Source organism: Sitodiplosis mosellana, unplaced genomic scaffold (genome assembly GCF_009176505.1).
Source record: "Sitodiplosis mosellana isolate CC-2019 unplaced genomic scaffold, AAFC_SMos_1.0 Smas_scaffold_6561, whole genome shotgun sequence".
Taxonomy (NCBI): Eukaryota; Metazoa; Arthropoda; class Insecta; order Diptera; family Cecidomyiidae; genus Sitodiplosis; species Sitodiplosis mosellana.
Genome location: NW_022601768.1, coordinates 15,801 through 28,831, shown reverse-complemented (window position 1 = coordinate 28,831; position 13,031 = coordinate 15,801). Strand labels below are relative to the sequence as shown.

General features: G+C 35.8%; 3 protein-coding genes across 3 annotated transcripts; 1 reads left to right on the top strand and 2 right to left on the bottom strand.

Annotated features, from left to right (window-relative positions):
* Nucleotides 1–190: 190 nt before the first annotated feature.
* Nucleotides 191–3,726, bottom strand: LOC129579800 (probable cytochrome P450 6a13). The gene is made up of 7 exons (XM_055469977.1): nucleotides 3,545–3,726; nucleotides 3,188–3,425; nucleotides 3,013–3,108; nucleotides 2,736–2,929; nucleotides 2,537–2,661; nucleotides 2,053–2,419; nucleotides 191–1,937 (listed from the first exon to the last, which is right to left on the bottom strand). The coding sequence occupies exons 1-7, from the start codon at nucleotides 3,724–3,726 to the stop codon at nucleotides 1,655–1,657; spliced, it is 1,485 nt and encodes a 494-aa protein (XP_055325952.1). The 3' UTR covers nucleotides 191–1,654.
* Nucleotides 3,727–3,888: 162 nt separating this feature from the next.
* Nucleotides 3,889–9,048, top strand: LOC129579799 (probable cytochrome P450 6d5). Its single transcript, XM_055469976.1, has 2 exons — nucleotides 3,889–8,318; nucleotides 8,389–9,048. The coding sequence occupies exons 1-2, from the start codon at nucleotides 7,181–7,183 to the stop codon at nucleotides 8,811–8,813; spliced, it is 1,563 nt and encodes a 520-aa protein (XP_055325951.1). The 5' UTR covers nucleotides 3,889–7,180; the 3' UTR covers nucleotides 8,814–9,048.
* Nucleotides 9,049–10,970: 1,922 nt separating this feature from the next.
* LOC129579795 (probable basic-leucine zipper transcription factor Q) lies at nucleotides 10,971–12,357 on the bottom strand. Its single transcript, XM_055469970.1, has 2 exons — nucleotides 11,913–12,357; nucleotides 10,971–11,653 (listed from the first exon to the last, which is right to left on the bottom strand). Exons 1-2 carry the CDS (start codon nucleotides 12,355–12,357, stop codon nucleotides 10,971–10,973), a joined length of 1,128 nt encoding a protein of 375 aa, XP_055325945.1.
* Between the last annotated feature and the right edge of the window lie 674 nt (nucleotides 12,358–13,031).

Genomic DNA, 13,031 nt, shown 5'->3' with positions numbered 1-13,031 from the left:
TTGCTTTTATCCTCATTAAGATTCGTGATTTGCAGTAGCAATCGAACACCATCGTCTTCTGGTAGGAAAATTTCGACGACATCGCCGATTTTTTCCTCCATCGACTTACCACTGAAGTTTTTTTGATGCGTGATTAATTTGTACAATTTCATTGTTGAAATCTTATCACATCAATTCAATTTGAATGGTATTGCATTTAAATAATTTAATCGGTGTCATGACATTCTACAAAAACTACGCTACTATGAACAACATTTATTCAAAATAAAATAGAAAAAAAGTAGGCTCTTTCTCTCTTAGCCACATATTACAGCTGTTGGCATTTTTTTTTTAAATATAATGCTTTGCAGGGCTTTAGAATCGCACATTCAGTTCACAGTACAACTCATTTCAGTGAGAGCTACGAAGAAGAAGTAGTCGTAGTATGTTCAACATAGCCGAAATACAGGCACAAACATGTTCAATTTGGCGTTCTGAAAAATATGTTTGAACATTTTCGAAAATGAGTTCGAATTTTTCCCAAGCTCAAAATCACTTGAAAAATGAATTTGGTGTTTCGATATAATACATACATACAAACATTCAGCTTTATATATATAGATAGATAAACTACTCGCTCCAGACTGATTTGACAAGTTAGACATTAGTATTAGTAAAGTAATACGTTACTATAATGTTTTCAACAAGCTTGTATTCAAAGTCATCCAAAAAATAGCTTGTTTTATTGTACTAAGAGCTAAAAAAAAGCATTGAAATTCGACCTTATCTCTCGTTTAGGAGTCCTATCGGTCGTAACGGGACTTTTTCGGGCAAAGATAAATTTTCTTTAACAATTTGTGGGAAGAAAAATTTTTTCCCGAGAAAGTCCCGAAAAATTTCCGTTGCAACCACTGTTTCGGACGTTGGTTGGACGAGCATTTCGTTGTTAAGTAGTGGACCGGTCAGAGAATTTCTGTCTTTGATATTAAACGAGTTGGCGTTTGCACAGTCAGGAAAGGGCTCTAGAGGAAATAACAGAAATAGAATTCTTAAAGGGTTTTTATTATCATTTAAAATTAATTCAGTTAATCTGATCTTAAGTTGAACTTGAAATTTTAAAATGACCAAAAACCATTCGGAACGTTCTGAAAAATGGTTCCGCTTGATACGGTTCGCTCCGATGAACAGAGAGCAAAGCAGTGAAACCGTTCCGAAATCGGTTTGTATGAGAAACGTCAAACCGTTTTCGATCCCTGGATATTTCACATGAAATAAACAAAATATTGCATACAAAGTCAAAAAATCTTATTCTATAGAATAATAAACGTAATTTTAAAACCCATACACTGAATTTCTTTCAATTAATTTGGCCATAGATTACGTCATAAACACTATGCGGATAAGGTCGCAAGCAATTGATATTGTACCGCGTGTATAGACATATATATTTATACTACTGCACGTGGTACGATTATAAACATACGATATGGTTCTATTCCCGTCAATTGAGATGATATGGTCCTGACGAATCTCAGATGTTTCATGAATCGACAAATTTATATGACAATTCAATGTTGATTCTTGTTATTTCAAGTGATGATGTGGCTTATTATAATTATAATGAAGATGAATAATTATTCATCACTATAAATGCTTTGAATACAATGAACGTATTTTAACGAGTTTTAAGTCGAACTAGAATTCCATCCCTTGGAAACGACACCAATGTTTGTGGATCAATAACAATTGGCTTTTGGTTTGGTGACCGTTTGATGTGGAAATTCTGAATTATGTGGACGAGTGCAACTTTTACTTGAGTGATGGCGAAGCGCTGACCAAGACAAATACGCGGACCCTCTCCAAATCCTAGAAAGGTGCCTTTGTGACGATAAAGTTGCTCTAGCTCATTGAAGCGTTCCGGTATAAACTCCTGTGGGTTTGGATAGTATTTTGGATCCCTATTTGTTTGGGTTGGGAAAATCATTTTTTTTTTATTTGAAAATTCTTCCGAAAATTTTGAATAATTAGGATAAATATCATTTACGTATATTACGTACGATTTTTTAAGCTTACATATGAATACCCGCTATATTTATATTAACGACCGTTCCCGGATCGATCGTGATCGGTTCGGATTGTGCACTAGTTCTGGGCAGCGTATAGCGTTGAGTGCATATCTTAGCCATCACCATCGATGGTGGATGCATTCGCATTGCTTCATACAAAATACCATTGATGTAGATCATCTCCCGAAGCCCTTCTACAGTTATTTGGCCATCATACTTCGATAGAACTCGTGTTATTTCGTCCAGAGCCGTTTTTTGGCAATGCGTATTCAACGCCAATTCATACATTGCATAGGACAATAGTGTACTTGAAGTCTCTCTGCCTTCAACAAATAACGACAGTGTATGTCCTGTTAAATGAGTATCGTCGAAATCTGTGGAATTAAAAATGATATTAAAAACGCCGAAAATGTTGAAAGCATGAAACTTCAGTTAATTAACCTCTAACTACTAAAAGTTAAGAGATTACATTTATGCGATAAGTCTCTTACTATGTTTGGCTTGCAGCTTCAGCAATATTTGCAGAATGTCCTGGCGTTGGGAATTTTTCGATCGAGATGCTTTGTTTGTTTCAACTAAAGTTCGAAACAACCGATCTACTGATGCTGAAAGAAAACTATGACAAAAATATTTCAGATTGAAATAAATCCAGATTAAAATATACTTGGGCACATATGATAATCCGCTTACCTGTTTGGAATAATATCCATTGCCCATTTTGGCATGAATTCTAGCGACAAAAATTTCAGCGCAACCAAAGATGATGGAGTGTACACTTTTTTTCCAGCTTTCAAAAATTCAGACTCTTGTTCTTTGTTGAAGCATCCGGGATCGATGCTAAATGTGCACTTTATTACATTCTCGGTTGTAAATTGAACTGAAATCTATAGACGATACGAATGATAATAACAATTTGAAAATTAACATGTGTTTTGTTAGGGAAAATGATTCACGAATTTCTATTTACTTCTTTTGCGTTGAGATCGGTATTAGCTGGGAATGATTTGATATATTTTACAAAATCAGCTCCAACACTATCCATCACCGGTATTATACTTCTAATCTAAAATTGTCGTATTTAATTGATCAATTATTCAAATGATTTCACTGTTTTCAAAAGAAAAATGATAAATTAATTTTACTTTGTTTTGTGTAAATAATTTCAACATCATCTTTCGTCCTTCTCGCCACTCCTCGTCCTGCATGAATTCGGGATTCGTTGCCAACAAGGGATTCTGTTTCTTGCTAAGGGCTTTATCATTATTGCGAAAACTGTTGAAGTTTGTGATCATAATGTCTTTGATGAGATCGGGATTGCGAACCAGAATGGCCGGTTTGAATAATTTGTAATATCCAATGTAAGGTTCATTTGTGTATTCTCTTTAAAGAAATTTTTGCACATATAAATTTGGTTAAATTCGCTTGATCAACATATGAATGTATTGAAGAGTTTCAATTTTTCAATGTTTTTGAAACTTCCAAAATAAAACTTGACTTACCTATACCAATCAGTTGTGATAACTCCCCAATGTTCGGAAAAATTTAACGAGCTTCCAATATTGCCGACGAATAAAGTTGGCTTTGGTCCCGCAACCTTATTTCTTTTCCAAAATGTATAATGCCATTTTAACCAAACGTAAAACAGAGTTACGACACCCAATAAGAACAAAATCACAAACATTTTACTTCAAAAGAATTTACGATCGATTTGAATGTGAATGTTGACTTATAGACGCGCACTGCTAGACTGATTTGAGAGAGCCTATCCTATCTCTTTCGTACATATACAGGGCCTACAACTTGAAAATTTCGTACTTTGAAACGGGAAAATGATTATTATTGCATCGAGTGAAGAGTGATGGTGAAAAGTGGTCCCTTCTCAATAGATTCAAGCATAAAAAGGTATTATTGTAAATGGCTGCTCGTCAGGGGCGGCATTTTTTCAGCGACATTTTGCCAAACCTTAAAAAGAAATTTCTGTTCTCCATCGAAAAATGGGTCGATTCATTCGAGAGCGTAGAAAATAAGACATTTTTTTTAACAAGATATTGGTATGGTGCCAATAATAAATTGAAAAAAAAGTCATTTCTTTCGATGGGCAATATTTACTTTAAACAAAATATATTGTAACATTTTTTCAAAACAAACGTACATTTTTTGCAAAGTTGTAGACCAACAACAGGAAACTATACATACTTTTTCTTGACCAACAACAAGATATTTGACAAAGAGGGCGCTTTCTTATGGAACTTTCTATGTACAGCTGTTGGCGCCCTCTTTGGTATGTTTTAAGAACTAAGAAAGTGTCCTATCATTGTTGTAGACTACGGGACAAGTCCAATTAGCACATTTCATCACGGCCGTAAGTGATTAAGTTAAAAAATAATAAGAGTTAGAAGTTGTTGTTAGCAATTCGTCAATTCTTTTCAAGCGTGAAGATAAGCTATTGTATAGTCGATGACAAATCAATGTTCTAGTAATACATATAAAGAAAAAATCCATACAGCGGCACTCTCTTGCGAGCTTGGTTTGTTCGTATTTTTATCGTCACTGACACAAATTAGCTGAATACTCCTGCGATGTGCAAACCAACACATAAAACTTACTTTAAAATATCAAACGTCCATACGAATGAGACGTAGTAAAGCGAAAGAGAAGGAACGATATGTGTATGCGACGAATTGTATGGCGCGCTATAACGCGTCTCTCTCGCTTTGTTTCATCTCATCCGCTTGCCCCGTTGCGGCTTACGAGCAAGGAGATACACGCACATAGCGTTTGCTGAGTGTTTACACTCTTGTTGTCGGTTAAAAGTTAACGGTATCTTGTTTATGTTTTGTCTCATCTCATGCAATTTTACTTACACTTTATTGCGAAATCTTAATGAATAAGAACAAAGAGAAATGTTTTTTCATATTTTATGAAAGACTTCTTATTTTCGAAGGATAAAATAATGAATTATTAATGATTTTAAACGAATCAGTAGACGGATAATGAGTGATACACCATAAACGAGAGCGAAATTAATACACAAGAGATCAATCCTGTGCATACATCAATGCGTGTATCGACACTTTGTTTGTTTTACATTCATCGCTATTAAAATCGAGGTTAAAATGGGGTGACTGATATCATTTTGAGTGACGCTTTGACGCTGTATTATCTCTGGGTACGAAGTTCAAAAGTGTTTTTCGCATTCACTATTGTGATCAAGGGCGTAGCCAGGATTTTATTTAGGGGGGGGGGGGGGTGTTCAAAAAGAAATATTCAGAAAATCGAGGACATTTTTTTCACGTGTAACTATTTATTAATTTTCGAACAAAATATAAATTGGTCAATAGAATCTGTTATCAATGAACAGTTAATATGATATGATTTTAAAAAAGCACTTTTCGAGGATCTTTTCAAACTTCTCAAGTCCTTATTCCTGTATTTGTTTAATGTTTTCTTTGACCATTGCGCGGTGGACGCTCAACATGCATAAACCATTGAGGCGACTTTCACCCATAGTAGAGCGCAGCCAAGTTTTCACACGCCTCAATGTGCTAAACGATCTTTCAATATTGCATGTAGTGGCCGGCTGTGATAGTGATATTTGCAACGCATGTTTCACAGATGGGAAAAATATTTCTGCTTCTTCAATCACCTCACACAAATCTAAGTCTTTCAACTGCTCGTCATTTAGCTTTTTATCTTTCCAAAGAGTTTGCCACATATGGAATTCACTTTTCAAATTTGTCAACTTGTAAAATTCAGAACATTTCTCTATGTTCGAATTCAGCTCGTCGATGTCTTTTGTCAGTAGATTATATGGATGTAATGAATGTAATGAATACGATGCTGAATATTTATCCGAAAATCGATCATCTAATGAAGTAATTAATGAGTCTAAATACGGAATCAACAATGATCTTTTCCAGAAATCATGTGGATTTGATGATGGATGGTTTGATCGATGCTTTTGTCTTCCTGTAATTCTCGGCAATTCAAGTTCTATACCGAGTATTTCGGCAACAACACTCGCTTCATCCAAAATATCTTGCATAATGCTGTCTGCTTTTTCGCGGTGTTCTGAAATAAGTGACTTGATTCGTTTAATATGTGCCGCACACTGAAATAGATCAACACTTTTGGATTGTAATGCGTTCACCACTGGTTCAAGTATTGCCGAGTATTTTGCAATAATAAATAAACATAAAACAAATATGAGTTTTGTGCCCGCAGCATGTAGTTGAAATGCAGACTTTCTAGTTTCATAATTGCCTTCCCTGGTCAAATCATCCAATCCAGTTATTATCGTTTCAAAGTGCCTTTTGAATATGTCAATACTTTTGTATTTGTGCGACCATCGTGTTGCGCAAAAAGCAGGAATATTCGGAACATACTTTCTTCTCAAAGTCGATTCTCTAAAGAAGTTTATAATATCTTTAATTGTTGAAATGGTGTTACGTATTTCCGGAACTATATTCAAGTCGTTCACAACCAAATTTATGTTATGATTTGCACAATGAAAGAAAAGAGCATTTGGATATTTTTCTTTCAAAATGGCTTGAACTCTTCCAATGTGACCAGCCATAGTAGAACAGCCATCGTAGCTCTGTCCAACGCATTTGATTGGATCTAATTCACAGTTTTCAATGAATTGGTCAATAGCTGCAGCAATCGATTTGGCGTCCATTGCATGTAAGGTGACAAATCCTAAAAATTCTTCACAAATTAACTTTTTCTGATCGTCATAAAATCGTACGCCGATCGATAATTGTTCCTTTCCAGAAATATCCGCAGTTTCATCTGCCATTATGCTGTAAGCTGCAGCAAGTGAAATTTTTGATATTTAGCTTGAAATGCACAGTCTTTGGTGCGTCACTTGTCGGACTACCGTCCTCCGTGATAATGTGCATTGAAACTGTACAGTAACACAACAGCACAATGCGCTGCACTACTCTTACTAATGCGAAGATTTAGAATGGTCGCAAATTTGCTGCGGCGGCACAACTGTTATCTCTGAACATTTATATGAGTATTTGATGGCTGTATATATTCGAGTTATATGTGCATCTCGTCTCAGTTGCTAGGGAAATTTGGAATGAAAGCAGTTGTTGTGAAAATTCGAAGTTCCACTGTTTGACAAAAATATGGCATTAATAAGTGATAGTTGGATGTTTGATATATCAATCGTTTTAGTTGGTGTGATCACTTTGCTCTGTCTGTATTTTAAACGAACGTATTCGTACTGGGATCGCAAGAGATTCAAATCGGTTCCGGGTGTAAACTATTTATTTGGAAATTTCACGGGAACATTTTTGGGAAAGGAACATATCATTGAATCGCTGGATGCAATTTACAAATGCATAAATGAACCGTTTGTTGGATTTTACACGATACTTCGTCCGCTCCTCCTTATCCGCGACCCAGAACTCATTCGGTCGATTTTAATGACGGATTTCTGGAATTTTACTGACCGCGGGGTGCACTGTAATGAAGACTATGATCCATTGTCAGCAAATGTGCAAGCATTACCTGGTCCAAAGTGGAAGATCATACGTGGAAAGCTTACACCGGCATTTACACCTGGAAAGTTGAAGGCGATGTTTTCGACTCTGCTGGATTGTGGTTTAACTTTACAAAATTATCTAGACAAATTTGCCGACACTGGTGAAATGCTTGATGTGTGCGAACTTTCACCCGGCCACGCAATAAACATTATTGCTTCGGTTGGATTTGGTATTGATGCCGATGCAATAAATAATCCAAATGATGGATTCCGAAAATGTGGCATGAAATTTTTTGAGGCAAGCTTATCAAATTTAATTCGTACTTTTATGACATTCATAGCACCAAAATATTTGAGAGTACTACGCATCAAATCTGTTTGTACCCAAGTGGAAACATTCATTAAAACAGCTGTAAAACAAAATTTGGAATATCGTGAACGAAATAATGTCGTTCGCAAGGACTTTTTCCAACTCATGATTCAGTTGCGAAATAGCGGTACTGTTCAGTCGGACAATGAATGGAACACTGCGATTCAAGCCAATGAAAATGAAAAAACGATGACATTGAATGAAATCGCGGCTCATACATTTATTTTCTTCACGGCCGGCTTTGAAACCACGTCGACGGCTTTAGCTTTTGGCATGTACGAATTGGCCAAAAGTCCCGAAATCCAAGAGAAATTGCATAACGAAATCAAGAATGTTATAGAACGATACGAAGGAAAGATAACATACGATGCCATTTCCGAGATGAAGTATTTGAACAATTGTGTTGATGGTGGGTACAAGATTTTGGTGAAGTGATAAATGATCAAAAATGTAAATTTTTCATACCATTTCAATTGCAGAAATATTAAGGAAGCATTCGGGTGGATTGTTGTTAACTCGAACCAGCCTGAGAGACTATCAGATACCCGGAACAACACAAATTATTGAGAAAGGTACCGAAGTAATTATTCCCATATATTCATTGCACAGAGATGAAAAATACTACGAAGAACCCCTAAAATTCAATCCTGATCGATTCAACGAAGAGAATTCAGTGGAGAAAAATCAAATAAATCGTCCATACTATCCGTTCGGAGGTGGTCCACGCAATTGTATTGCCATGGGATTGGGCAAATTACAAACAAAAGTCGGACTGGTTATGATGTTACAGAAGCACAAATTTGTTTTGGAAGATAAACTCAAAAATCGTGAACTGGTATTGGATCCGAAATCATTTTTTCTTTCACCAGTAGGAGGAATAAAGCTCCATATTTTCAAGCGATAAACAATACTGATTATTATAATAATAATAATTCGTGATAGGGCATCAGCTGCCACGTTATCCTTACCTTATATGTAAATCACTTCAAAATCATACTCGTCAAGATCTAATCTGATTCGCAATAGTTTCGATGTCGGATCTTTCAATTTGTACAAATACACTAAAGGCTTATGATCAGATTTTACAATAAACTTTGTGCCATAAATATATGGTCTAAATGCTTTGATTGCAAAATAAATAGCAAGGAGTTCTTTTTCCACAATGCTTTTGTTCTTTTCACCTTTTGTGTATGCTTTAGAAATGAAACTGATTGGTAAATCTTTTCCGTCTATCTCTTGACTAAGTACTCCTCCGGCTGCGAAATCATTGCTATCTACCGTAATGATAAATGGTTTCGAAAAATCTGGATAACTCAGGATGGGCGGCTCCATCAATTTGTTTTTTAATGTTTGAAAAGCAATTTCACATTCTGGAGTCCATCTAAATTCTGGTCTTTTGCGTGATAATCTAGTCAAACAATACTCTAAATCAGCGAAATTGCGTATTAACCTGCGATAATAGTTCGCGAAAGCGACGAAACGTCGAACATCGTCCTTGTTTTTTGGTTTTGGATAATGTTTTACAGCGTGAAGCTTACTTCGATCCGGTCGAACACCATGTTCAGTACATAAATGTCCGAGAAAAGTTACTTCTTTCCGGAAAAATTGACATTTACTTGGATTTATTTTTAAATTATGTTCTCTAAATACATCAAAAACAGCTTTTAAATTGTGCATGTGGTGTGCTTCGCTTTTACCAATCACGACAACATCATCGATGTATAAAAATGCACGGTCTGGTGGAAGTCCTGCGAAAGAGATTTGCATCATTCGAGAGAATGAATTTGGTGAAACATTCAAACCAAATGGAAGTACTTTCCAGCGATATTGACCCTTTTCTGTAGAAAATGAAGTAATATTACGTGATTCTTGTTCTAGTGGTACTTGATAAAATCCACTAAATAAATCAATAACCGTGAAATATTTTGCTCTTCCGAGCAAATCCAAAATCTCGTCGATCCGAGGCAAAGGAAATTTATCCGCGATTAATTTTTTATTCATTCTTCTGAAATCTATGCACATTCTCCAGCGTTTTGGTAAACCAGAGCCCTTTTTAGGCACAAGAATAACTGGGCTATTGTAATTTGAACAACTTGGTTCAATAAGATCGTTTTTGAGCAGTTTGTTTACCTGTTTATCAATTTCTTCTTTTTGTGTTTTCGGTAGTCAATAGTTTCGCGTGTACACCGGTTCATTATCAGTGGTTCTCAGTTTCTGTTTGTAAAAATTATTAACAGTCATGTGATCATTTTCAAGTGTAAAAATTTCAGAATATTCGGAGCATAAATCGGTTAATTCTTTCTCAAACATTTTCGGAATGTTTGGCTTTAAAATTTTCAGCAATTCTTCGTTTCTAATTTCATTTTTCTGTTCTTTATTCGCACAGTATACTTTGTATTTTTCAATGCTTTCGATGTGTTTATTTGTGAGTGTAATTAGAACCTTCTTTAACTTGGACGTAGTATTCACCATACGAATGACTGGATTGCTATCGTGTGCGATTGTTGTAGCTGTGTAAACACCTTTTACTATTTCTCTAGATGGAATGACAACTGGTTCAACAATGGAATTTCAATTTGAAAATTTGAAAATACGAAAAACTTCGCATCTTGGTTGTACTGTGACCTCATTCTCTATGCCAGTATTCATCGGCACAATTACTTCTTTGAGATGTGTTCGAAAAGTAAACGATAAACCACCATAGTCCAATTTGCATTGGTATAGTTTCATAAAGTCTCTTCCGATCAGAGCGTCACTTGGAATTGCAAACCGATTTGGTACCACATGAAAAGTATGCGTTATTGTAATATTTTCGATTTTGATTTGAAGCTGAATTGTACCATACGTTTTAATCGGTTCTGGAGTTTAACCCCTAATGCTAGAAATATTTGATTTGTCAATTACTACATTTTCATTAACGATTGCGCTCAGTTTGATTACACAAATGTCTCCCTGTGAATAAACTAAAAATGAACAGTCACCTTCTGTAGCATACATACATAGTCCGAATAATTTAGATTCATGAAAAATATTTTGTGCGTTTTGCTGTCATCGATTGAATTTATTCCGCCTGATGTATTTGGACTTGCTGCGCCCCCGACGGCGGGGCACTGCCGTTTTCCGAATTAAAGAAATTTACAGACGATTGTCCATTTCGTCCATTTCCACGATAATTCGAACGAAAATTTCCACGTCCACGGTTAGCATTGCTATTGCCGTTGCTACCGTTATTGTTGTTGAGAAAATTGTTATTGTTACCGTTATTGCTACGATTGTTGTTCCAACCGTTATTGCGATTTCCGTTCGCACGAAAACCGTTGGAGTCATTTCTCCAATTTCGTTCAGAATTTGCATTGCCACGATTATTTCGACCTCTGTTCGATCTGAATTGCAAAATTTGATTTTCAGCAACTGCGTTTCGTGTTTCAATTGTGAACTTTGCAATAACTTCTTTTGCGTCATCAAATTTACTGGACAACAAAACTGATTTCACCAGTGTTGACGATGTGTTTGCTTTGCATAAATCAATTGCTTTGTCAACTGAAAGTTCAATTGCTTTTGCACGTGAAGTGCCTCCCATGACCAAAGATCGTTGAAACGATTCGGCCAGTTCTTCTGCACGCTTAGCGAAATCGGTTAAATTTGCGCGATCAGCACGTAGTGCCATTAAATGGCCAGCAACAACTTTGCTGTTTTCTGGTTTTATTCCAGCTTTCAATGCATTTATGATCTCGTCAGTATCGTCTGAATCAGCATTTACACATTCCAAAGCGGAACCCGAAAGCCGCGTGATTGCAAAAGTTGCCAACAATTTTTTTGTTTTCAGGGCTAACAGCCATCGTTCTTAATAATTTTAATGACGCGATAAATGGTCCGAGTTCAAGAAGATTTTCTCCCGACAATGTTATTGGCATTTGTTTGGCACAAAGGCCCAAAAAAATTTCAGCAGTGGGAGCTGTCATTGTGTCTTCTTTTGGTTCAATCGAATCTGTATCCGACTCACTCGAATTCGTTTCTAAATTTCCGTCTTCACTCTCGTTTTCATCAAACACACTATCGTTTAACTTATCTACTTCGTCTATTTCTTCGTTCGTTACAAATTTTGCCTCTATATCTACAACCTTCAATAAATCCGTAGGTAACGTGATACCGAATTTCAGAGTTTTCAATCCCTTGGTTAAAATTTCAACTGCTCTTTCTAATGATTCAAGTACTTTTACTTGAAAATCTATGTCTATTTCGTCGTAAATTGCAATTACATAGTTAACTAAACCATTATACGTCGATAAAAGTTCTACTTTATATTTTTCTATTCTAACTGCATCGGTCAAAGTGCGTTTGTCGTAATTTTGAACTTTTTTCTGTACTTTTTCAAAAATATCTTTTAGTTTCTTCAAATCTTTCTCGTATTGATTTTCGCTATTACTTTTTTTACTGTTCTTCGACATTTATGTATTTAGAAAAAAAATAGATGCAGAGAGAATTGAATAAATTTATGATTGCAACGTTTGGCTTGGCCTAATAAACTTACGAATTAAAAAAAATTGATGTGACCAAATTGACTTAAAGCTACATTTACTCATTCGTTTCGTTTCATATGTGTCATATTCGCCTTCTGTTCCTCTTCGCCTAAGTACGTAATTTGAGCACCCGCTTTTGCTATCTTCGAACGGAGCACCCGATTTTGCTATCTTCAAACGGTCAACGGTCCGGTTACTTCTCTTTAATCTACGTTTCTGCTTCTTTTCTTCTTGTCTTTTCGCTTTTGCTCGCTGTGTTCACTTTGTCTTTTCATAACTTATATGTTCAGATTTCACTTTTGCTATTATTTGTCTCTCTTTTATACACTGTTTGCACCGTTTTGCACTCCCATGCGGCGTGTGCTGAGCTGAATTGGCTGTTCTTTTCGTGATGATCTTGAGTCGTAGATAAATTTTACTGCCATCAATAAGATTAACAAAACCACAATTACAATTAATGCGATGATCGAATATTGCAAATCTTTGTTTTCTTTTTGGATAATTTCGCCTTTTGGTTTTGTTGATTCTATCGCTCTTAAAATTGTTTCACTGTCGTTTGCATGGTCCCCGGCTTGATAACCGACGCCAAAAATCGCTGCCTT